At 44.5% G+C, this 26,459-nt stretch overlaps 1 protein-coding gene across 4 annotated transcripts in view; it reads right to left on the minus strand.

The window, feature by feature from the left end:
* The window catches only part of EIF3L (eukaryotic translation initiation factor 3 subunit L), a 38,538-nt gene extending 15,475 nt beyond the window's left edge, over window positions 1–23,063 (minus strand). For 3 of the 4 annotated variants that reach the window (XR_004958300.1, XR_004958299.1, XM_036251409.1), the window contains exons 1-9: window positions 22,897–23,063; window positions 22,310–22,358; window positions 21,171–21,381; window positions 17,821–17,900; window positions 12,730–12,791; window positions 6,919–6,988; window positions 5,950–6,023; window positions 3,129–3,300; window positions 810–964 (exon numbers count right to left, since the gene is read on the minus strand). Coding sequence is in view for 2 of the 4 variants with exons in the window: in XM_036251409.1 (XP_036107302.1) it covers window positions 810–964; window positions 3,129–3,300; window positions 5,950–6,023; window positions 6,919–6,988; window positions 12,730–12,791; window positions 17,821–17,900; window positions 21,171–21,381; window positions 22,310–22,358; window positions 22,897–22,929 (906 nt within the window). In the remaining 2 variants the exon portion in view is untranslated. Of the gene's footprint in view, window positions 1–809; window positions 965–3,128; window positions 3,301–5,949; window positions 6,024–6,918; window positions 6,989–12,729; window positions 12,792–17,820; window positions 17,901–21,170; window positions 21,382–22,309; window positions 22,359–22,896 lie in introns of those variants that run through there. The other variant, XM_036251410.1, reaches the window with a different exon arrangement.
* Between the last annotated feature and the right edge of the window lie 3,396 nt (window positions 23,064–26,459).

Consider the following 26,459-nt stretch of genomic DNA (forward strand, 5'->3'; position numbering starts at 1 on the left):
AGATAGTTTGAAAAGACAGATACATAAGTTAAACAAAAAGGTACCAATTTTTATGTGGCTAGTCAAAACCACCAGTTAATTATATTATTCATACCACCTCAGAACTCAGTCTTTTGTTAATTAAGACTAGTGAAACTTACCTGGCCAGTGAGGCTCAGTGGTTGAACATCAACCCATGCACAAGAGGTCGCCGGTTCTATTCCCAGTCAGGACATATGCCCAGATTGTGGACCTGACCCCCAGTGGGAGGCATGCAGGAGGCGGCCAATCGATGTTCTCTTTCGTCGATGTTTCTATCTCTCTCCCTCAAAGACTAGTGAAACTTGAATAGTAAAAATGTGCCATTATCACTCTGTTTTGGAAACAGAATCAAAAGACTACTGAATATTTTAAGTAAGAACCAGAGAGAAACCACCTTGACCAGGTTCAAATATTCATTGCAGTGTTTTCTCAGTTCTCAATTTCTTTTTTCTTAGTTTTCTTTTTATTTATTGATTTTAGAGAGAGATGAAGGGAGAGGGAGAGAGAGAGAGAGAAACATCGATGAAAAAGAACATCAATTGGGAGCCTCCTGCATGCCCCCCACTGGGGATTTGGCCCACAACCTGGGCATGTGCCTTGGCCAGGAATCAAACTGGCAACCTCTTGGTACATGGGTCGATGCTCAACCACTGAGCCACCCCAGCCGGGCCCAGTTCTCAATTTTTAACTGGCCTGGGAAAAAGGAGTCCCCTTTCACCTTCCTGATATTTGTCCTAATAGATGCAGACATACTTAGTGGCCCTGGGAAGATAGGCAGAGGAAATTACCTTCTTGTTCAGTTCGATGTTCTCCAGCACCTTGATGGCCTGGTAGTAATCCCCCAACAGGGAGTGCAGACGCAGAAGCCCCACCAGGCTGAAGTAGCCAAGCATCTTGTAGAGGGAGTGTCGTCCATATTCCCCAGCCACACTCTCGGGGTCACCTGAGAGAGACAGACACTGAACACTGCAGCAGGGAGAGGTGAAGGAAGGCAAACTTGACTCTTGAATGTCACTCAGTAAACTCTTCACTCTCTGCCAGGCTTTACAGCCTCCTGCCACAGGGAAATTCTGCCTCCAAAGGAATACCAAGAAATAGCATACTGGGCCTAATGCTAATCTTAAATTTACCTACAGTTGGGTGAAGGGTAGTAGCTCTTTATTTTTTGGTCCCAACACACCTGAGAATATGAAAGGGTCCCTCTCATTAATAAGTTATTATTCATCAAGGCCCCTCTTTTCAGGAAGCTCACAAGGTCAAAGCTATTTTCTTTCTTTCTTTTTTTTCTCACCCGTTTTTTGTTCAGATAGAGAGAGAGAGAGAAAGAGGAAGAGACAGAGAGAGAGAGAAAGAGAGAAACATGGACGTGAAAGGGACACATCGAGTGGCTGCCACCCGCATGACCAACCTGGGCCGGGGACAAACCACAACCAAGGTACGTGCCCTTAGCAGGAACCGAACCCAGGTCTCTCTGGACCGCAGGCTGACACTCTAACCACTGAGCAAAACTGGCCAGGGCTATTTTCTTAATAACACTAAGATGTTACTTGACTTCTCCTAGGAGTGAAATTTGCACCAATGATGCATAAACAATGCCAGGTGAAACTACTGACAACTTGGCATAAGTCAGGCAGGGCACCAAGCTGTACTAGTAGCCATTGTATTCTTTACCACCACACCCTTGCGGTTAGAAAAAACTAGCCACTTTCCCACAAACACCCCTTTTACTAGAAAAAAAATGACAGACACACAAACTATGATTATTTAAGCAGCCATTTTCTCAAAATGAATGTACCAGCCTGTTATACTTCAATGTAAGCAACTGACAGAATTACTGCAAAAAAAAAATTTGAGCTTTTAAGCAAAAATTAGACTTTTATAAAACTTGTACTTGCCACTATGAGCTAAACAGCTTCCAAATAAAGACTTACCTGATGAGATTGACAGCAAAAACAACAAAGTGATTTTTTCAAAATTGTGTAACAAAAAAAGTTGTATAACAAAGTGTGTCATCATTTGGAAAGTCTTGACAACTCAATGAACCAATATTTTACAAAATCACGCACATGTAAAAGACCCATTCAAGCCGCAGGAGAAACCAATAAATTTTAATGTACGAAAGTCAGTTCAGTGATATGGTTTCAGATTCTTCACTGCAATTAGCCAGTAAGATACTACCACATGTCAAGTTTCATTGTGGTATCAAAGAACACATACCATCTGAAAAGGCTGTTAAAAACATCTCCCTTTCCCAACTAGGTATCTTTGTGAGGCCAGATTTTCCTCATATACTTCAACCAAAACAGCGTATTGCAACAGACTGAAAACAGGGAAATGAGAATCCACTCTCTTCTAGAAGCCAGACAGTAAAGAGATTTGCAAAAATGCCACTCTTCTCAATTAAAAAAAAAAAACTTGCCCTGGCCGGATTGGCTCAGCAATTAGAGCGTCAGCCTGCAGACCAATGAGTCGCAGGTTCAATTCCGGTCAAGGGCACATACCTCAGTTGTGGTTTGTCCCTGGTCCTGGTCGGGGTCATGTAGGAGGCAGCCAGTCGATGTGTCTCTCTCATACCAATGTTTCTTTCTCTCTCCCTCCCACTCTATCTAAAGAAAAATGCAGCCCTGGCCAGTTTGGCTCAGCGGTTAGAGCGTCAGCCTGCGGTCCGGAGAGACCCGGGTTCGGTTCCCGCTAAGGGCATGTACTTCGGTTGCAGTTTGTCCCCGGCCCTGGTTGGTCGTGCGGGTGGCAGCCACTCGATGTTTCTCTCTCTCTCTCCCTCCCACTCTATCTGTACAAAAAATGGAAAAATATCCTCGGGTGAGGATAAAAAAAAAAAGAAAAATGCAAAAATATCCTCGGGTGAGGATTAAAACACAAAACAAAAAAAGACTTAAGGGTCCTGGAGGAACAGAAGTGTTTCCAAATGCACAACTCAAATGCTGGTTCAGCCAGCCAACATCTGCCAGGCCCAATAGCCCCCTGCTTCGGCTACTGTTCATATCCAAACACCCACAAGGAGCAGCAGCCATGACCCAGGAGGAGCTTTCTCCTCCGTGCTCCCTGCGGTCTCTACTCGAGTGGAACAGATGGCCAGCAGCACTCACCCCCGCTCGTGTACACCTCCAACTGCCGGTTGATGTTGGACTTGTCTACCAGGGAGTGAAGGACATTGAGGACACTGTGAACATTCCAGATTTTGGGATTGGAACGAAGAAAGTCAATCTCCTCCTCTGACTTCTTGGCGGTCTTACAGCGGTACTGGCTAAATGACTGAAACTGTTGCGGAAGAAGGAAAAGGTTCAGTAGTGGCATAAAATCCAAGGTGACAGCCCAGCACTATGGACTGGGAAAAGATGAGGGCGACTCCTCCTCCTCATGCTAACCCTCTCTGTACACTATTTGCTTTATCAGAGCCTTCTTTAATTAAGCTGTGCATTTTGTTCATTACTGAATGTTAGTTGTTCCACAGTTAAAACATTCATGTTGGAGTCAAATACGGCCTCAAGTCATTTAATATCTCTGAGCTTCACAATGCAGTCAATCTGGCCACCAAAATCAGGCGGTTTGTAACAGACCTCTGTTCATGTGGCTTTGCACACGAATGTTGACGTGGTGGAGATGGGGTAGGTATCTGAATGTGTATGTCTTCCCTGCCACAGCTGACCATCAATTCACCTAGAATAGGAATCCAAACTGAGTCATCTCTGTGCCAACCACAGAGCCAAGTGTAAGGCACACACAGGGGACATCCCATAGCTATTTGTTTGGGGCAGTGGTTCTGAGACCAGCATGAGGCTGGCTCCATCACTCACCCAAACAGTAGCATAAGAGACCACCTACTCGATCATACTTTTTACAAAGCACCTGTCTGACTCTGTGGCACACTCAGGTTTGAAAACCAGTGACCTAGAAAGGCTCTAAGTTCTAGATAACCCACAATTGTTCTTCAAAGCTCAAGTATTACCTTCCTCTAAGAGTGAAGGAAAAAAGACTGTCAAATTTACAAAAAACAAACAGTATCCAGATTATATAAGAAATTCTCAGAAATTAATAAAAACAAGATAATCTAATAGACAAATAGGCAAAGAACACTGATGACCACATCAAAGAAAAGCAGAATTGGACTATTAACAGGGAAAATGTTCAATCTCTTTAGTTATCAGAGAAATGTAAATTAAAATGAGTTGTCCATTAAGATGACAAAAATTAGATCCAGTCTAGAAAGCGTGCTCCTAAAAGCTGCTGGTAGGAGTATAATTTGATAGGGTCTTTTGAGAGGACAACATATTATTATTCATTAAATTCGAAAGTGACTGAAATGTTCCATATCTTGACCATGGTTGGGTACCCTCTTGTCATATTTCATCAATTATACACTTTAAATCAGTACATTTATTGTATGCAAAGTATGCCTCTATAAAGCTGAATTTTAAAAATTTAAAAAGTGCCGTGGCCAGGGCAGCTTAGTTGGTAGGAGCATTGTTCCTGTTTCTCTCTCACATTGATGCTCCTAGTGATTTTTCTTCTTTCTCTCCCCTCCTATGTCTCTGCCTCATCCCCACTATTTATAACAGTGAAAACCAAAAACCCAAATGTTCACCATCAGGAGTGGTATACTCATATCATGTACACTGCACAAAAGAACAAGGCAGCTCTCTATACAGACGTGTTAAGGGTTCCAAGTCACAGCAAAATACACAATACAGTAAGATACGACATTTTTATTTATTTTTATTTTTTTTGGTGGTACGTGCCCCTAGCAGGAACCAAACCCGGGACTCTCTGGTCCACAGGCCGACGCTCAACTGCTGAGCCAAACTGGCCAGGGCAAGATACGACATTTTTAAATGATGAATTTTTATATGTACACATTTATGTAAATGCCTGAGAAACATTAACGTGGTACCTATCTTTCCAGACAATAATCGATGCCTCTGTAAAGACAAGGAAGATACTTTCATTTTATCTGCACTTTGAAAAAAAAATTTTTTTAAATGCATATTAACCTATTCATATATTACTTATAGCAATAAACAAAAGAGGGTGGCAGGAAGAGCCACTCGCTCCAAGTGGCATCTACCAGGAATCACCCAGCCTTCACTGGCCAGTCTTTGTTAGACATGAGAATACCTTAAGCCGCTTAGGAAGAGAACACCAGCTAAACCAAGGGAATTATGACCGTCTTAGAGGGATGAAGAACCTTAGCACAGATGATCCTCCTTGACTTGCTGTGAGTCAACACGACTGACAACCTTCTAAAATTATGCCAACCTTCTAAAATTATGCCAAATCAAAAAATATATATAGCCCTGGCCGGTTTGGCTCAGCAGTTAGAGCATCGGCCTGCGGTCCAGAGACCTGGGTTCGGTTCCCGCTAAGGGCGCGTACCTCAGCTGCAGTTTGTCCCCAGCCGGGTTGTGAGGGTGGCAACCACTTGATGTGTCCCTTTCACATCTCTCTCTCTCTCTCTCCCCCCCCCCCCCACTCTATCTGAACAAAATATTGAAAAATGTCCTCAGGTGAGGAAAAGAAAAAGAAAACCATGACATGCCCTGACTGGGTGATTCAGCTGGTTGGCGCATCATTCTATGCCAAAAGGTTTTGAGTTCAATGTCCGGCAGGTTGCAGGTTCAATCCCTGGTCAGGGCATGTATGGGAGGTAACCGATTAATGTTTCTCTCCCATGTTGATATTTCTCTCTTACTCGTTCTCTCCCCCTTCCTCTAAAATCAATAAAAAGCATATCCTCAGGTGAGGATTTAAAGAAAACCATGACAGAGGATTCCACCACCATGGGATATTTCAGTTTAGACTACGATGGGCATATTTTTATACTACACATCCTTTTAACAACACAAGCAATAGTAACAGCTACTCTTTGTTTGGACCTGTTATTTCAAACTATACCAAAGGCGGACCACTTACCTGATAGATGAATTCATCAATAATATCCCAGAGCCACTGGTTGGGTAGTTCTAGGGGAGCAGGACCATCAGCATCTGTGCAGATCACAGAAAAGTCAGACTAAAAATAAAGACTATGCCCACTCAATAAGGCTACAGAACACATTTTGCAACTTCTCTCTTAAAAAGACTGTAAACTGTGGCCCGACAGGTGTGGCTCAGCGGTTGAGCATGACCCATGCACCAAGAGGTGGCCAGTTCAATTCCCAGTCAGCACACATGCCCATGTTGTGGGCCTGACCCCCAGTGGAGGGCATGGAGGCAGCCAATCAATGTTCTGTCATCGATGTTTCTCTCCTCTCTCTCTAAAATCAATAAAGATAATAAACAATGAAAATCAAATTTAAAAACAAAGACTAACTTGCACCCTGGCTGGTGTGGCTCAGTTGGTTGAGTGTGACCTGTGCACCAAAAGGCTGCCAGTTTCATTCCCAGTCAGGGCACATGCCCAGGTTGTGGAATTGATCTCTGGTATGGGGCATGCAGGAGGCAGCCAATCAATGTTTCACTCTCATACTGATGTTTCTCTCTCTAAATATATATATACATATGTTTATATATAAGTAAAAAATAAAACACTGTAGCCCTGGACGGTTTGGCTCAGCAGTTAAAGCGTTGGTCCACAGACCAGAGAGTCCCGGATTCGGCCCGTGGTTTGTCCCCAGCCCCGGTTGGGGTAGTGTGGGTGGCGGCCAGTCGATGTCTCTCTCTCACATCAATGTTTCTCTCTCTCTCTCTTCCCTCCCTCTCCCTCCCATTCTATCTGAAGATAAATGCAAAAAAAATGTCCTCAGGTGAGGATTAAAAACAAAACACAACACTGTAAATCATAAGGCATTATCTGCCCCCTTCCCACCTGCACATTAAATCTTGTTAAAAACAGCTGGGCCTCATCATACCCTCCACTGCATGGCCAAACCCCAGAACTTACTAAGAATATAGTTGAAAAGATTGCAGTAGTTATAATAGGATTCAAATCTCTGCTCCAGTGATGGTCCCCCCTGTAAAGAGAGCAAAGACATCAGTCTCAGATGGTAGATAATCAATTTAAATGTGTTACTCATGTACTGGCCAGTTTGGCTCAGCAGTTAGAGCATCAACCTGCAGACCACAGAGTCTCTGGTTCAATTCCTGGTCAAGGGCAAGTACCTTGGTCCCAGGTTCCATCCCCCGCCTTGGTCAGGGTCATGTGGGGAGCAACCAATCGATGTGTCTCTCTTACATTGATGTTTCTCCCCCACCCCTTACACTCACCCCCTCTAACAATCAATGGAAAAATACCATCAGGTAAGGATTAAAAAATAATAAGTAATTAAATAAATGTGTTACTCATAGCCTACCATGATGGCTGAAAACAAATACAGAAGAATTGATGTCTCTCTCCTTAATATGCAAAAAGCACTCAAGTGAGAGGGAGGACAGTATGTGCTACAGCAATTCAAAGGGGCACTGAATACCAGGCCATAACGGTTAGGTTTCATGGCAACAGCTTTAACCAAAGTTAGGGAACAGGCATGCACATCTGGCAAAGAGGAGGAAAGGTGTTTCAGCAAAAACAGTACTAGCAAAGGTAGATGCAAAACTGTAAGAGAAGAAAGTGCTACTCTGGCTATACTGGACCACAATGGATTATACCAGGCCAGGAATGAAGAGGTCTTTAAAGTCCAAATAAGAGCCCTGGCCGGTTTGGCTCAGCAATTAGAGCATCGGCCTGGGGTCCAGAGACCCGGGTTCGGTTCCCGCTAGGGGTGTGTACCTCGGTTGCAGTTTGTCCCTGGCCCTGGATGGGTCGTGCGGGAGGCAGCCACTCGATGTGTCCCTTTAACGTTGATGTTTCTCTCTCTCTCTATCTCTTCCTCTCTCTCCCTCCCACTCTACCTGAGCAAAAAAAAAAAAAAGAAAAATATCCTCAGATGAGGATAAAAAAAATAATAATAAAAAGTCCAAATAAGAATCTAGGGCCCTGGCCAGTTTGGCTCAGCGGTTAGAGCGTCCGCCTGCGGTCCGGAGAGACCCGGGTTCGGTTCCCGCTAAGGGCATGTATCTCGGTTGCGGTTTGTCCCTGGCCCTGGTTGGTCGTGAGGGTGGCAGCCACTCGATGTGTCCCTTTCACATCGATGTTTCCCTCTCTCTCTCTTCCTCTCTCTCCCTCCCACTCTATCTGTACAAAAAATGGAAAAATGTCCTCGGATGAGGATAAAAAAAAAATAAAAAATAAAAAAAAAATAAAATAAAAAAAATAAAAAGAATCTAGGCCAGGAGGTCAGTAAATCTAACATCACTTATTTTTGTAAATGAAAAGTTTTACTGGGACACAGTTTTAATTATCTAGAGCTGGTAGAAAGGCATAGTTGAATAAATTTGGCAGAGACCATTATGGCCCTTAAATCTAAAATACTATCTGGGGGTGGCTGGGAGAGATAAACCAAAAGAACTTATATATATATATGCACAACCAGTGGACACAGACATTAGGTTGAGAAAAGCAGGAGGGGGATGGGAGGAGGGGGTCAATGGGGGAAAAAGGGGGACATCTGTAATACTGGCAACAATAAATAAATTTAAAAAATAAAATAGCTCTGGCCGGTATGGCTCAGCGGTTGGAGCATCAGCGCGAGGACCAGAGAGGCCAGGTTTGGTCCCCCATAAGGGCATGTACCTCGGATGCAGTTGGTCCCAGGCACTGATCGCGATTGTATGGGTGGCAACCACTCAATGCGTCTCTCTCACATCGATGTTTCTCTCTCTTCCTCCCTCTCTCCCTCCCACTCTGTCTCAAGATAAATGCAAAAATGTCCTCGGGTGAGGATAAAAAAAAATAAAATAAAGCCCTGGGCGGTTTGGCTCAGCGGTTAGAGCGTCAGCCCATAGACCAAAGAGTCGTGAGTTCAAGTCCAGTCAATGGTACATACCTTGATTGCAGTTCAGTTCAGAGCCCTGATCGGGGTCATGTGGGAGGCAACCACTTGATGTGTCCCTCTCACATTGATGTTTCTCTATCTCTCTCCCCCTCCCTCCCACTCTATCTGAAGATAAATGGAAAAATATCCTCAGGTAAGAATTTAAAATAAATAAGAATAAAATACTATCTGGCACTTTACATAGAAGACTGCTGACCTCCAATCTAGACTTTCTGTTGCAAGCACCGGCCAACTACTGAAGGTTTCCAAGCTGGGAACAGCATGATGACGTATTTATAAGGGAGTAGAAAGAACACTGCCTTGCAGCCTTAGCCCTGTCTTTCATTAACTATTGTGTTCTAAGAAGATGTTCCACCTCTCTGCAAAATGAGATTATGTACTGCCTAATACAGTAAATGCTCTTTCAAGGAAAACCCTCCCTCTAGGGGTTTTTTCTTTTTGTCCTCACCTGAGGACATTTTTCCATTTTTGTTCAGACAGAGTGGGAGGGAGAGAGGAAGAGAAAGAGAGAGACAAACATCGAGGTGAAAGGGACACATCGAGTGGCTGCCACCCGCACAACCCAACCAGGGCCAGGGACAAACTGCAACCGAACCCGGGCCTCTCTGAACTGCAGGCTGACGCTCTAACCACTGAGCAATACTGGCCAGGGCTCCCTCTAGGGGTTTAGAACTGGTCATGTATTGAAAGTGTCCCATTTGGCCCAGCTGGTGTGGCTCAGTGATTGAGTATCCACCCATGCACAAAGAGTTTACCAGTTTGATGCCTAGTCAGGGCACTTGCCCAGGTTGTGGCCCAAATCCTGAGTGGGGACATGCAGTAGGGGGTCAGTCAATGTTCTCTCTCATTGATGTTTCTCTCTCTGTCTCCCTCTCTCTCTCTAAAGATCAATAAAGGCCCTGGCCGGTCTTGCTCAGTGGTTAGAATGTCGGCCCGTGGTTCAGTTCCCACTAAGGGCATGTACCTCTGTTGCAGTTTGTCCCCGGCCGAGGTTGTGTGGGTGGCAACCATTCAATGTGTCTCTTTCACACTGATGTTTCTCTCTCTCTTCCCCACTCTCTCCCTCCCACTCTATCTGAAGTTCAATGCAAAAATGTCCTCGGGTGAGGATTAAAAAAATATATATATAGCCCTGGCCAGTTTGGTTCAGCGGTGAGAGCATCGGCCTGCGGTCCCGAGAGACCCGGGTTCGGTTCCCGCTAAGGGCGCGTACCTCGGTTGCAGTTTGTCCCCGGCCCCGGTTGGTCGTGCAGGTGGCAGCCACTCAATGTGTCTCTTTCACATTGATGTTTCTCTCTCTCTCTCTCGGTTCCTCTCTCTCCCCCCCACTGTACCTGAACAAAAAATGAAAAAATGTCCTCAGGTGAGGATAAAAAAAAAAATATATATATATATATATATACTTTTAACTAAGAAAAAAAAAAAAAAAGAAAGAGTGTCCCGTTTGGTACCTAGCAGAGAGGTTATGGGGTCAGTGAACTTCTGCCAAATCTTCAACAGACCAGAGGAAGATTAGAGGTGGTAAAACCAGCTATACTATGTGTTCTGATGTCATGGTCTTCCCCAAACAGCCATATAATACAGGCTGGCTAGATTCTCAGCCAGGCCCCCAAAGTACCTGACCCAACGCATCAATGGCAGAAGAGACTCTACTTTCTCAGATAAGGCACTCAGAGCTCTCACTGGCATGCCAGAAAGACACCCTGGGTTACTTTGGCAACAGGAACTGCCCCAGCTACCACCACTGATGGCAGCAGGCCAAGGCAGAAGTCTAGTCAGGTCAAGTGGTCTTCAGGGATGAGAAGTTGAGTAGCTGGGACCTCCTTGGGTGGAAACATTTTAAGGAGAGATCTTGGGGCCAGTTTTCTTCATTTACATACCCACACACGCTCCAACAATTAATGCATGTAGTGCCTAATACAGTAAATGCTCTTTCAAGGAAAACCCTCCCTCAAGAATTGGGCACTGGAGTATGATTGGGCATGATGACGTATTTATAAGGGAGTAGAAAGAACACTGCCTTGCAGCCTTAGCCCTGTCTTTCATTAACTATTGTGTTCTAAGAAGATGTTCCACCTCTCTGCAAAATGAGTCCATGCCCTGGTGGAGCTTACCCCTTAGAGGTGAAAGCCAACAAAAAACAAATAAATTATACAATGTCATCTAGCGATGTGTGCTCTGAAGTGCCACCAAGTATGGCTAGCCTGGGGAAAGTTGCAGGAAATGAGACTGGCAAGTGAGTCAGGGGCCAGTTGAAGCAGAACCCTCACTAAGACTTGGGATTGTATTCTAAGTATGTCGGGAAGTCATGGTAGGATTGAGGAAGGGAGTGATTTGATGAGACTATGATTCAAAAGAATCATGCTGGTAATTAGCTTGAGAATAAACTTAAGTGGGCAAGAGTGGAAACTGGCACCAGCGGGGCAGCTACGCAGTTCAGGTGTGAAATAACGCCTTGAACTAGGCCAGCGGCAATGGTGACAGAAGTAGTTGGTTTCAAGTACGCTGAAGGTACAGCTGGACAGGATTTGCTGCAAGGCTGATGTCAAACGAGAAAGTCAAGAAAGATACCAAAGTGTTCAGTCCCAGTAACCGGAGACTAATGGTGTCATTTATTGAGATAATGAACATGGGATAAACAGGTTTAGAGATAAAATAAGAATTCAATTTGGGGCATATTAAACATATATAAATGATAGACGGTATCCTAAAGAGGTTTTAGGCACTTTACAATTTAGAAATTAGGAAAAGAAGAATCAAACAAGTATCTCAAGTTGAGGTAGTGTGGTAAAAAGAACACTGGTGTGCCCTGGCCGGTTTGGCTCAGCCCGTGAACCAGAGTCCCAGGTTCGGTTCCTGCTAAGAACACGTACCTCGGTTGTAGTTTGTCCCTGGCCCCGGTTGGGGTCACGTGGGTGGCAACCAATGTGTCTCTCTCACATCGATGTTTCTCTCTCTCCTTCCCACTCTATCTGAGGATAAATGCAAGAATGTCCTAGGGTGAGGACCAAAAAAAAGAACACTGGTGTCATAATAAGACAGCTCTGGGTTCATGTTTTGTCACTTCCCTAATTGTGGGAATTTGAGAAGAAGCAACCTGTTTGCATACTTTGTAGTATCACTGTGAGGATTAGAGACGTGTAGATGTGTGCCAAGTGCCCAGCATTGTGCCTGGCAAACAGTGGTAGTTTTATTTATGTTTCAGAGAGAAGGATGCTCAGTGGTGATGTGCTGAGGGGAAAACGGACAACCCAAGCAGAGGCAGCACAAGGTGCTTGGAACACACTACTGGGATGGCAGCCTGCAACCCAGTGCCTGGTGGTGAGTGCCCACCAAGGACTGGGGATGGAAAAATTAGAAAGGATGTACCGGCCATGTAGTGTTATAGTTTGTCTGGAATAGGTAACTACCTTTCTAGGCTCAATCATCCCACTGCCATTTCTTTCTTTTTTTTTCATTAATCCTCACCCAAAGATATTTTTCCATTGATTTTATAGATAGAGTGGAAGGGAGGGAAGGAGAGAAAGAGAGAGAGAAACATCAATGTGAGGAAGACACATCAATTGGTTGCTTCCGCACGACCCTGAATGGGACCGGGATGAACCTGCAACCCAGGTATGAGCCCTTGACTGGGATTGGAACCTGCAACCCTTTGGTCCATGGGCCAACGCTCTAACTGCTGAGCAAAACCGGACAGGGCCCTCTGCCATTACTTAAAATATGCCAACCACTCTTGGACACTGAACTAATATAGATCAGTGACTGTGTTCCAGGGACAAAATGGCAGAGTTTAAAACTGTCAGCGATGTTTAGATACTCACACTGACTTTGGCATATATGTGCCTGTAGTATAATTCTTTGTACAAAATCAGGAAGACGGCATCTGAAAGAGATGGCACAGGGGTAGTTTAGTGATCTACAAAACAACCAGGGTCTTCTGGCAATTACAGCCCCTTAGGGGCAGTAGAGGGATAAATATGATTTCAGAGACTAAACAGCTAAACTCTAATGTTGACACGTAAGAATACACGCAGTAAGAAAATTCATTTCTTGAGGGAAAGAGACTAGATTTCAGATGGTGAGCAAACAACAGACTATACACGTCGTATTTAAAACTGTACACCTAAAATTTATTAACCATTGTTACCCCAATAAATTTAATTTTACAAAAGAGAATCGATTTCTCATTTTACTAATCATCATACTAATTCAGGCCCATTTCTGTTCACCATTGAAAGACTTTCACCAGCACAGCCAGTGTGGGTCAGTGGATTGAGCATCGTCCCATGGACTGAGAGACCCCAGTTCGATTCCCAGTCAGGGCACATGCCCAGGTTTCGGGCTCGATTCCTGGTGAGGGGGCGTGCAGGAGGCAGCCAATCAATGTATCTCTCTCATATCGATGTTTTTCTCTCTCTCCCTTCCTCTAACAAAGTCAATGAAAACATATTTACAAAAGTAAATAAATATTTTAACTATAGTTGCTTAAATAAACCAGCATGTAAATAAATGGTAATGCCATGAAAAGTAACATGATACTACCTACCAAACTTGCAAATATAGGAGTATCACTGACTTATTTGGACCTTGGCCGGCATCTGGGAACCTAGATATCAGGAGGGTTCCCACTACCCTGATAAGGGCACTTCCTCTGCTATGCCTAAAATATGCCAACAATATGGTTTATTCTGAACACTTTTTCCTTCTGGGAGTCAGGAATTTTGGTACATGGTTGGCAGAGTGTGTGCCTACATGACCCGCCCCCAATAAAATCCCTGGACTTAATTAAGTGTACTTTGTTTTGTTTTTTTAATCCTCACCTGAGGATATTTTTTACATTTACCTTCAGACGTGGGGGGAGGGGGAGGGACACATCATTGTGAGAGAGACACATCAACTGGTTGCCACCTGCACAACCCCAACCGGGCCAGGGACAAACCGCAACCGAGGTACATGCCTTTGGCCAGAATCGAACCCTGGACTCTTTGGTCCGCGGGCCAAAGCTCAACCACTGAGCCAAATTGGCCAGGGCAATTAAGTCTATAATAAACATCTCTGGTAGACAACTTTTTTTTTTTAATGTTTTCATTAATTTTTTATAGCTAGATAGAAACATCTATGTAAGAGAGAACATTGCCTGGCTGCCTCCTGCATGCCCCTACTAGGGATAGAGACCCCAACCCAGGCATGTGCCCTGACCAGGATTGAACCAGGACCTCTCAGTCCATGGAAGGATGCTCAATCCACTGAGCCACACCGGCGAGGGTAGACAACTTTCCACACGATGTTACAATTCCTTGCTTGAGGAATTAAGCGCTCCTGTGTGACTACGTGCAAGTGGACTGCTGGAAACTTGCACCTGGTTTCCTCTGGACATCAGCACATGTACCTTCTCCCCTTGCTGATTTTGCTCTGAATCGTTTTGCTATAAACCCTGCTGGCTGTGGGGATGACTACACACAATCCTGTGAATCCTCCCAGCAAATCATCAAACCTAGAGGTGGTCTTAGGAATGCTGTAGATGCAGAATCCTCTCCAAATATATAATTTAAAAAAAAAGGAAAGAGACATTTAGTCTATGTAAAAAAGGAACAAAACAGCTACAGTTAAGCCTTGAACAACATGGGCTTGTACTCTGCGAGTCCATTTATACATGGAATTTCAGTAAATACCTGTACTGTTTTTTATTGCAGTTGGGAGTTGAGATGAAAAGGACTGACTATATGCACTGATCTATGCCATTTGATATAGGAGACTTGAACAGCTGTAGATCTGGGTATTTGCAGGAAGCCCTAGAACCAACCCCTGTAGATACTGAGGGATAACTTAAGTTTCTGGGGAATCAAAAGTTATATGCAGATTTCACTGTGTGTGGGGTTAGCACCCCTAACTCCTACTCTGTTCAAAGGTCAACTGTACTGTTTGCACATATATATACACACACACACAGAGAAAGAGTCACAATAATAATAAACAGAAAAATGATAACACTAGATGGCTCCAGAGAAAGAAACCGAAGACTCTGGTACAGAAGTGGGAGGGGGATTTTTATACCAAATCTCCTTTGATACTCTAGAGTAATGTGAATCCTTACCTATTGAAAAATACATTGTGAACCCTAGTCATTGTAGCTCAGTAGAGCACTGGCTCTCAGACCGGAGGGTCATGGGTTCAATTCCCCATCAAGGGCATGTACCTGGACTGTGGCTTCAGTCCTCAGCCCTGGTTGGGGGAGCAAGCAGGAGGCAACCAATCAATATGTTTCGCTTCTATCAATATTACTGTCTCCTTCTCTCCCCTTCCCTTCCTTCTACTCTCTAAAAATTAATGAAAAAACTATTCTTGGGTGAGGATTAAAAAACATACATTATGAGCCTCCTAGTGTTCTTAACATATATAATTATTACATTCTTTACAGGCAAGCAGGCTCTATAATACAGTCTCTATATTAAAAAGAGCATAAGGTTTGAACAACATAAAAAATTACATTTCTTTCAGCATTAATTCTTAAACCTGCATAGTAACAATGATACTAATAGTAAATGTTCAAAAAAAAAAAGTTAGGTATAGTCCGGCCGGTATGGCTCAGTGGTTGAGCATCAACCCATGCACCAGGAGGTCACCAGTTAGATTCCCGGTCAGGACACATGCCAAGGTTGTGGGCCACATCACCGGTGGGGGACATGCAGAAAGTGCCCAATTGGTGTTCTCTCTCATCGATGTTTCTATCTCTGTCTCCCTCTCCCTCTCAAATCAATAAAGAAAAAAAATTAAAAAAAAAGTTAGGACCCTGGCCAATTTGGCTCAGCAGTTAGAGCGTCAGCCTACGGACTAGAGAGTCCTTGGTTCGGTTCCCGCTAAGGGCACGTACCTCGGTTGCAGTTTGTCCCTGGCCCTGGTTGGGGTCGTGTGGGTGGCAACTACTCAGTGTGTCTCTGTCACATCGATGTTTCTCTCCCCTCCCCGACTCTATCTAAAGATAAATGCAAAAATGTCCTCGGGTGAGGATTTAAAAAAAGAAAAAAAGTTAGGTATAAAAAAGAAGTGCAGCCCTGGCCGGTTTGGCTCAGCGGTTAGAGCGTCGGCCTGCGGTCCTGAGAGGCCCGGGTTCGGTTCCCGCTAAGGGCGCGTACCTCGGTTGCAGTTTGTCCCCGGTCCTGGTCGGTTGTGCGGGTGACAGCCACTCGATGTGTTCCTTTCACATCGATGTTTCTCTCTCTCTCTCTGTTCCTCTCTCTCTCTCCCACTCTACCTGAACAAAAAAATGGAAAAATGTCCTCGGGTGAGGATAAAAAAAGAAGTGCAGCCCTGGCCGGTTTGGCTCAGCGGTTAGAGCGTCGGCCTGCGGTCCGGAGAGACCCGGGTTCGGTTCCCGCTAAGGGCACGTACCTTGGTTGCAGTTTGTCCCCAGCCCTGGTTGGGTCGTGTGGGTAGCAACCACTCGATGTGTCGCTTTCACGTCGATGTTTCTCTCTCCCTCTCACTCTATCTGAACAAAATATCGAAAAATGTCCTCGGGTGAAGATAAAAAAAAAAAAAAAAAAGAAGTGCAGCCCTGGCTGGTTTGGCTCAATGGTTAGAGCATAGGACCACAGACTGGAGAGTCCTGGGTTCGGTTTCCGCTAAGGGCACGTACCTCGGTTGCAGTTTGTCCCCGGCCCTGGTTGGGGTCATGTGGGTAGCAATCAGTCGATGTGTCTCTCTCATGTCGATGTTTCTCTCTCTCTCTTCCCTCTTCTCTCCCTCCTGCTCTGTCTGAAGATAAATGCAAAAAAATTCCTCAAGTGAGCATAAAAAAAGAAAATTAAAAAATATTTAAAAAGTGCAGTCCGACTGGTGTGGCTCATTGGTTGAGCATTGACCCATGCACCAAGAGGTCGCTGGTTCAATTCCCGGTCAGGACACATGCCCAGGTTGTGGGCCAGATCCCCAGTGGGGGGCATGCAGGAGGCAGCCAATCAATGTTCTCTCTCATTGACATTTCTCTCTCTCTCCTCACTTCCTCTCTCTCTAAAATCAATAAAGGAAAAAAATAAAATAGAAGTGTAAGATATGTATACTGAAAACTACAAAACATTGCTAAAAAAAATTAAAGACCTCAATACATGGAAAGACATCCTGTATCCATGGACTAGAGGACTTATTATTAAAATGACAATACTCCAAAAAGAAAAAGAAAAATAGAAATAAAATAAAGCAGCAATACACCTCCCCAAATTAGTCTTCAAATTCAATGCAATCCCCATCAAAATTCCAACTGGCTTTTGATAAGCTGATCCTAAAATTCATAGGGAAACCCAAGAAACTCAGAAAAACCAAAGCAATGTTAAAAAAAAAACACCTCTCAATATCAAAACTTATTACAAAGCTACAGTAATCAAGACAGTGTAGTACAAGTCTAAGGCTGGCATATATTTTGATGGAATCAAATTCAAAGTCCAGAAATAAGCCGTTACATTTACATGATAATCAATTTTGGCAACTGTTTCAAGACAATTCAGTGGGGAAAGATTGGTCTTTACAAAACTAGTACTGAACAGCTAGTCAGCCACATGCAAAAGAATGAAGTTGGACACTCCTACTTCACACCGTATATAAAACACACCATCAGAAGTGAAAGGTGGGAGGAGGCTGGAGAGCCCATCCCAGAGTCACTGTAATGACCCCCAAATTACAGAGGGAAATGAAAAACAAGTCAAGATAAAGATTTCAAGTTCAGCTTTCACCACATGTGAGAAATCTCTGTCCTCTTCATTACCTTCATCCAACAAGTTATTTACTAAGGGTCTACTATGTGCAAAGCCCTGGAGAAATAAAATGATGAGCAAAACAAACACAGATCATCCTGAGATTCTAATGACCCCCAGTCACAGGATCCCATCTAGCACACAGGACAAAGAGCTCACACCTACCGTTGCCAACCTGTGGAGCAATGGCTTCAGCCTCAGGCCAAGGTGTATTCTTGAAGAATCTTTCTGTCAGTTTTGTCCAGCTGAAAATCAAGCAGAATAATTCTAGAACTCGAGAGAAAAATAAAAGACCTGAGAAGCAACACATTTTACAGATAAGGACCTTGGCTCAGAAAGAGGAAGATGTACCCTAGCCGGTTTGGCTCAGCAGTTAAGAGCATCGGCCCGCAGACTAGAGAGTCCCAGGTTCGGTTCCCACTAAGGGCATGTACCTCGGTTGCAGTTGGTCCCTGGCCCCTGTTGGGGTCATGGGTGTGGCAACCAGTTGATGTGTCTCGCTGTTTCTCTCTCTCTTCCTCCCTCTCTCCCTCCTGCTCTATCTGAAGATAAATACAAAATTGTCCTCGGGTGAAGATAAAAAAAAAAAAAAAAAAAAAGGAAGATGTCACAGAAATAAGGTAAGGGCCAGAACCTTCCAAGTCTACAACTTTCCTCAACCAACTCTGTACCTCAGACTATCTTTCTTAATTCAGTAAAGAACTCCTTTTCCCTACGTTAGGCACCCACCAAGCTCTTCAGGATCATCTCTTGCCTCTGAATCATGAACTCTAGCTGCTTGCTACTCCCTGGTCTGAGAACTACCTTACAGTTTCTCCCACCCCTCCCTTAGCAATACTTCCTACAGCACTGTGCCTCCTCCTCTCTCCAAACACAGAAGCAAATCAATTTGTTGAAGTCTGATGCCACACTCTGCTTTGCTGAACTCTGAGCATCCAACCCACACACAGCTTTCCGAGATGCTTCACATGCCTACAAGAGGTTTCTGTTCATTTTTTCTCCTGACCCCATTCAGCAGCTACTTCAACTTTCCCTGCCTCTCCTCAAGCCCTTCTTCCTCTTCTCCCGTCACTTTAGCACAGAAACAGAGTGTTCCCCTTCAAAACGCACAATAGAAAGTGTTTCAATAACTGTCTAAGTCCTCTACACTTAAACTCCCCTTTCTCAATCTCCACTTCTCCCCCCACTGTTATCTGGCTTCTGCCTCCACCACCCCACTGAAACTGACTTTGCTAAGGTTACAAAGCACCTTCTAAGTTGCCAAGTTCAACTGGCTGAGCTCTCATCTCGTAGATGCACTTAACAACTAGCAACCATTCCTCGCTTCAAAGTCTCTTCTCTCTTTGGTTCCTGTGACACTTCTGATTTACTACCTACTTTTCTGACACTTCTCTGCTCACTACCTAGTTTTCTTTCTGCTGTCTCCTATGTTGTTGCCTCTTTCTTTGCCACCCCCTGAAAAAAACACATTTCCCAAGGTGCCAGCCTTTCTTCTCACTACACATTCTCCAAGGGGAATACTGACCACATGCTCGGCTCAACTACTGTCTATGTCTGCCTGTACTGTCCAGTACAGGAGCCACTGGCCACAGGTGACTAAATAACTGAACTTTTAATTTCAATCCATTTTAATTAATGTAAATGTAAAAAATACTTAACTTGCCCTGGTCAGTTTAGCTCAGTGGTTGGAGTGTTGGCCCATGGACCAATGAGTCGCGGGTTCAATTCTGGTCAAGGGCACGTACCTCGGAGGCATGCGTCCCCAACCCTGGTTGGGTTATGTGGGAGGCAACCAGTCGACGTGGCTCTATCACATCAATGTTTCTCTCTCTCTCCCTCTCTCCCTTCCTCCCACTCTGATGATAAGTAGAAAAATATTCCTAAATAGGAATAAAAAATAAACTTAACTCGGTTACTGGAAAACTTCCAAGTTTTAGAATATATTTTATATTTGGAACAACTTGGGTATGTGAATTTACTTTTCTAATTGTGAATATTATGAAATCTAAACAGAGATCAAGTATTTCTACTGCACACAGATTGAGATGTGCTATAAATGTAAAATATGGGATGCAAAAGACTTGGTACAAAGAAAAAGTAATATATCTTTTTCTTTTTCTTTTTTTAATTTTCACCCAAGGACATTTTTGCATTTACCTTCAGAGAGAGTGGGAGGGAGAGAGGGGGAAGAGAGAGAGAAATATCGATGTGAGAGAGACACATCAAGTGGTTGCCACCCACACAACCCCAACTGGGGCCGGGGACAAACTGCAACCAAGGTATATGCCCTTAAGCTGGAACCGAACCTGAGACTCTCTGGTCCGCAGGCCGACGCTCTAACCACTGAGCAAAACCGACCAGGCTGAAAAAGTAATATATCTTAATGGTTTAATACTGATTACGTGTAGAAATATTTTAGCTATGTTAAATTACTAAGGTTAATTTCATATAATTCTTTTTTTTTTTTTTTTTTTTTTTTAATCCTCACTCGAGGACATTTTTCCATTTTTTGTTCAGATAGAGTGGGAGGGAGGGAGGGAGGGAGAAAGAGAGAAACATCAACATGAAAGGGACACATTAAGTGGCTGCCACTCGCATGACCCAACCAGGGCCGGGGACAAACTGCAACTGAGGTACATGCCCTTAGCGGGAACCAAACCCAGGTCTCTCTGGACCACAGGCCGACGCTCTAACCGCTGAGCAAAACCGGCCAGGACTAATTCTTTCTTTTTTTAAATGTAGCTGATGAAAAATTTTAAATTACACGTGGCCAGCATTGTATTTCTGTCAGACAGCACCGGTCTATACATTTTTACCAAAAAGACCCAGGGGATGAAGGAAACATAGGTCAGGGATTAACCCCTACTCACTGACCTAACAGGCCTTTAGCTGCTTGCTTTCTATTCATCCTTATAGAAATTGCTTAAATTCTAGTTCCTTAATGAAATCTTTACTAACTAACCCAACCCTGACTGACCTGTCTCATCTCTAATGCCATTACACAAAGGCAGTCCCCTCAAAACCAGAAGCAACCAATCACTTAAAAGCTCCGCTCACCCAGTTACGCACTGAGGAGATATACAGCACAGTTTAGAAACTAGGCTCTGAAGCCAGATGGTGCAGGTTCAAATCTCAGCACATCCTCTTAACTATGTGACTTGTCTTTTCTGTGCTGTTTCCTCATCTGTAAAATGAGGAAAATAGTACCTACACTTCATGGGGTTTCTGTGAAAGGTAAATGAGTAAATACCGGAACAGCACTCTGAACATACTTTGATCTGTATTGATCATACATACTAATTGCTATTATAATTATTGATAGTCATGTTATTTTGGGCCTTGTACAAATTCTGGGGATAGAGTCTGACAAAATAACATGTCCCTAGCCCTAAGGAATCACAGAAAGTACTCTCTTTATAGAAAAAAAAATTAAATTGCACCCCCTTTTTAGAGGTTGCAACACTAAGCCAGCCAGTCCCACCCAGAAAGAGGTCATTTCAGCTGGCAGCCCATACCTGTTCTCATAGATGTCCTGGATCTCATACACTTTCTGGTCAATGACATCACTGGAGACACGACTTGCTTGTAGTTCATACACCTTCTGGTCAATCAAATCTGACACGGTTTTGTGGAAATATTGGATGAAGTTTTTTATCACTTCAGGGATCACCTGATAGGTCTGCTGTTCATACTGACGTTCATAAGCCAGATCCTGCTTTGGATCGCCTAGAGGTTAGAAAGTATAAATAAATACTTTACAAAGTGCTTTCAAATCCACATATATAACAGAAGGGCAAGACCATCCCCCAAACTAAACTCAAATTTATAAAATCGGATACAATTCCCCCTTTAAATACTCAGATACAATCCTCCTAAGAGCACTCCCAATCCCACTGCCCTGTTTCTTCAAAACATTTACCACTAAAATCATTTATTATCTACTTCTCCCACTAGAAAAACCTAAAGTCTACAAGAGAAAGAACCTTGTCAGTCTAGTACCCAGATGTACCCTCAGACCTAGAAGAGTGTGTGCTGCAGGAGGGGGTAAGGCTGTGGAAAGGAAGAGTAAGTAGTAGGTACTTAATATTATTTAAATGAATAAACTACTACCATTTTCTACCTGTATGACTTGGTACAAGTAATTAAACTTCTCTGTGCTCAGTTTTCTCATGTGTAAAATGAAAAAAGACAACATTATTTCACATACAGTACTTTATAGAACTGTTGTATGGACTAAATTAAATACTTCACATAAAGTATCCAGAATGATGCATGGCATTTACTAAGCCAAACCAAGTTACTATTAACATTTCAAGAAACCTAAAAAACCTTCCAAAAAGATTTCATTTGGGCTTCGTTTGAATCATTTCAATTTTTTACAATAAGATTTTCTTTGACTAGTAGTTTATGCAAACAAACAAAAATCACAGCCAGCACAGTAATCCTTTCCTTCTGAGATTTTTAGGTGGACTGTGAAAAAGTCTAGGTTTATTAGGCTCTGTACCACCCTCCTGATGAGAGCTAATAACTGACTCCAACCCTAGCCCATCAAGAAGCAATTTCAAACAGGTTCTCGTCGGCGCTGTTCTGAGACACTAATAAAGGGACCAATCCCCCTAAGTACCCAGCTAACCAGACAAACTCGTAGTCTCACCTGTGTGCATATCATAGTCGCCTGGGTAGGCATAGGGATCATATGCAGCCTGTTAACGAAAAAGACGAGAACATTCACCAATTCGTGAATCCAAATTGCTCGTTCCAGGGCTCACATGCCAAGCAGAGTACTAAGGATACAAAGCTGGCTAAAACACGGCCCCTGCCTTTGAGAAACTCGCATGCCTGTTAAGAAAGGGACTAAGTAGACGATGACAAGCCAACGTCATGGTGTTGTAGAGAGCAAAGCACAGAGACTGTGAAACATCAGCAGGGTTTGACAGGACTGAGCCTAAACCAAAAGAGCTCAGCCGCAGAAACACAGAACCCATACCAGCCTCTGGCCCCGGTCTTGGAAAAGGAGAGGACGAGGGGACCAGACACGGGAAGTGGGCGGGCAGAGACGGGGATGACGAGAAGCCGGGAGGGGCGGCAGCAGCATGAGGGCCGCGGAGCTAGGCGGCAAGCTGGAGCTGGTAGCAGCCCGCGGGGGCTCCCAGAGACGACCGGACACCGTCTCACCTCGGGGCCCAGCATCAGACAAACCCGCCCCGTCGCGGAGACCAGCACCCGCTCGGGCCAGATTACCTCGGACTCGTAGTCATCCGCGGGGTAAGACATGGCTGCGAGGTTCGTGAACACTGCCGGAGAGAGCGAAAGGAGCGCCTGCGCCTGCGCCTGCGTCGTGAAGCCGGAAGTTCAGCCCCTCTGGGGAAACCGGAAGCCTTGCGGGACAGCCGACGAGCTGAGACAGCCACGTTAGGAAGGGCGAAGTCCACAAACAACTAAATGTTTCCTTGTTCTTTAAATGGAGACCTTACAAGGGAAGTGACTCTGAAGTACTACGTAAATTCAAAAATGAGGACATGAAATAGTTCGGCATAATAAACTATGGGCAAAGAAACCCAAAGTGAGGCCACACAAAAGATGGCTGACAGCTTCTTTAGGCCGACTTCTCGCGAGAACGGAAATTCGGATACGAGAGGGCTTGATGTTGGATTTAGGTGTAAATGGTTTGCCTGCGGCGACAAATGTCTTCCAACGTTCCGGCCTCAAGAGACTAAATTTACTGCGTGTAAAAGTTGAGACTTGGTCCCACGTAGGGAGAGGGCCCTGAGAAAAGGCGCGGCCCGACTTTGGACGTTAAGGTTGGAGCAGGCAAACATGAGGCCAGCTCTGGCGTGAGGCCCTGGAGGAAGCCTGGGACCCACACGTGCAGCTGGAGCGCTCAGGCTGTGGGCGGGTTCCGAGTCCCGCGGTGGTGGTTTTACGTTCTGGGAAAGCCCTCGAGTTAGGGACGGGGTTATAGAGCAGTAGAAACCGGCGTGCGGGTCAAGGGCCTTAGCCCAGCCTCTGCCCCTTCACAGCCCCTGGTGGAGATCTGGATCCTAGTCCCTGCCCGCCCAGTGAGGTGCTGTGTGACACCGGATGGCTATCATGTTGGCTGTTGTCATTTTTTTTTTTTTTTTAATCCTCACCCGAGGATATTTTTCCATTTTTTGTACAGATAGAGTGGGAGGGAGAGAGAGAGAGAGAAACATCGACGTGAAGGGACACATCGAGTGGCTGCCACCCGCACGACCAACCAGGGCCGGGGACAAACTGCAACGAAGTACGTGCCCTTAGTGGGAACCGAACCCGGGTCTCTCCGGACCGCAGGCCGACGCTCTAACCGCTGAGCCAAACTGGCCAGGGCTGTTGTCATTTTTTAATTTGAAATCTAAGGGGAAAGAGGTTAGTGCCCCTGACTGAATAATCAGGGACATATTCCATGTTTTAAAAAGTCTTGTGGCACACCAACTGAAAATCGCTGTGCTGGAGGAAAGACTAAGTTACCTTAACACTCTCATTATGGGAAACGATGACACCAAAGTGTCATAAAAAGAGGTGGTCAAAGCATACTGAGCTTAAAAAAGAAAAAAATACTATGGAGGTGTTTAAGAAAATTAACAAGTGTGTTTCTTTTCTAGATTTCATGATGTTGAAGCTTTTTGTCAGTTTTTTTTTTTTTTTTTCCATTGCTAATTGCGGTGGCCAGGAGGCCCATGGCTGTGCCCCCAGCTCACACCAGAGCTGAGACCTCCATCACGGCAAGTGGGGGCCCCACCCACCTTAAAAAATAAATAATAGCCCTGGCCGGTTTGGCTCAGCGGTTAGAGCGTTGGCCCGGACCAGAGAGATCTGGGTTTGCCACATATCTCCATCCCAGACCCTACCCCTGAAGTGGTCCCAGTGGCCCAAGTGAGCACCTCAAACTGAGCTTCTGAATTTCTGCCTTAACTTTCTTCCTCCCACAGTTTTCCCCATCTTGGTTAAAGGCAACTTCACTCTTTCAGTTGCTCAGGTCAAAGCCTCCAGACCACCCTTAACTTCACTGTTACACCACACATTTATTTGATGAATCTGCATTTTGCTGGCTCTACCTTTAAAATCTTCCCAGACTCTGCCCTGGCCGGTTTGGCTCAGCGGTTAGACCGTCAGCCTGCGGTCCAGAGATCTGGGTTCAGTTCCCACTAAGGGCGTGTACCTCAATTGCTGTTTGTCCCGGGCCCTGGTTGGTCGTGTGGGTGGCAGCCACTCGATGTGTCCCTTTCACATCGATGTTTCTCTCTCTCTCTTCCTCTCTTTCCTTCCCACTCTATCTGAACAAAAAATGTCCTCGAGTGAGGATTAAAAAATAAAAAATCTTCCCAGACTCGCCCTGTCCAGTTTGACTCAATGGTAGAGCGTCAGCCCGTGGACCAATGAGTCACGGGTTCGATTCCAGTTAGGGACATGTACCTCGGCCCTGGTTGGGGTGGCTCGGGAGGCAACCAGTCAATGTGTCTCTCTCACGTGGATGTTTCTCTCCCCCTCTCCCTCCCACTCAGTCTGAACAAAATGAAAAAAAAATGTCCTCAAGTGAGGATAAAAATTTTAAAAAATAAAATCTTCCCACACTCAATTATCACCACCATGTCTCTATCATTCTTGTCCCAGCCTCCCATCTCATTCAAATTATAGTAGCTACCTCACCCTTCCTGCTTCCAATTTTCAATCCATATTTGTAGAATTTCACTTGAATTAAAACAGGCCATTGCTTGGCAGCACAGGAAGTCTGCTTAGAAATGCAACTTTGGTCTGAAAACAGCTGGAACTCCATTACAGATGACGAAATTTCTGATCACAGGGTGATTTTTCAAGACTCCCTTGCTAATAGAAAACAGTACTTCAAAGAGAAAGAAACTGAGGACAAACCAAAGCTCCTGGAATTTTACCTGGGAGAGTTGTTGAGGGAATTTAGCAGCTGAAAAATTGCCCTGGTTCTCTTCATCTATTGCTTGGGATTTGAAGCAGGAACTTCTCTGACTCAGAAAAGCCATTAATTATAATTTACAGTCAGTCTGGGCTCCTCAGCTGGGTTCATTTCAAGCTGTACTTCCCAAGACTCTTGTTTATATTTCACTTACTGTCCTGTTTGTTTCACTCTCCTGAGCACGATCCAGCTCACAAGCCCCTGCCCACCCCCCTTTACTGCAACAATATGAGGGCCCTGGGACAGCAGTAGCTCAGTCTTTTTTTTTTTTAAGGTATTGTCAACCTTCTTTTCAAAAATTTTTTTTCTTTATTGATTTTTAGAGAAAGAGGAAGGAAGAGGAAGAGAAAGATAGAAACATTGATGAGAGAGAACATCGATTGGCCACCTCCTGCATGCCCCCCACTGGGGATCAGGCCCACAATCTGGACATGTGCCCTGACCAGTAATCGAACCAGTGACCTCCTGGTGCCTGGGTCGATGCCCAACCGCTGAGCCACACCATACGGGCATTAGCTCAGTCTTTATAGATCAGAATTATAAACATCCTTAAGGATCTCTGGTATAGGAGCCCACTAGATAAGAAAAAAAATACAGTGAAGTAACAGGCTTTTCCCTGACCACATATTAGGTTGTATGCCTTCTTTCTTTTTTTATCCTCACCTGAGGATATGCTTACTGATTTTTTTTTCCTTTATTGATTTTAGAGAGAGAGGAAAGGAGAGGGAGAGAGAGACAGAAACATCAAAGAGAGAGAACATGATTGGCAGCCTCCTGCATGCCCCCCAACTGAGGATCAGGCCCACAACCTGGACATGTGTCCTGACTGGGAATCGAACTGTCAACCTCTTGGTGC

Source organism: Molossus molossus, unplaced genomic scaffold (assembly GCF_014108415.1).
Source record: "Molossus molossus isolate mMolMol1 unplaced genomic scaffold, mMolMol1.p scaffold_m16_p_10, whole genome shotgun sequence".
Taxonomy (NCBI): domain Eukaryota; kingdom Metazoa; phylum Chordata; class Mammalia; order Chiroptera; family Molossidae; genus Molossus; species Molossus molossus.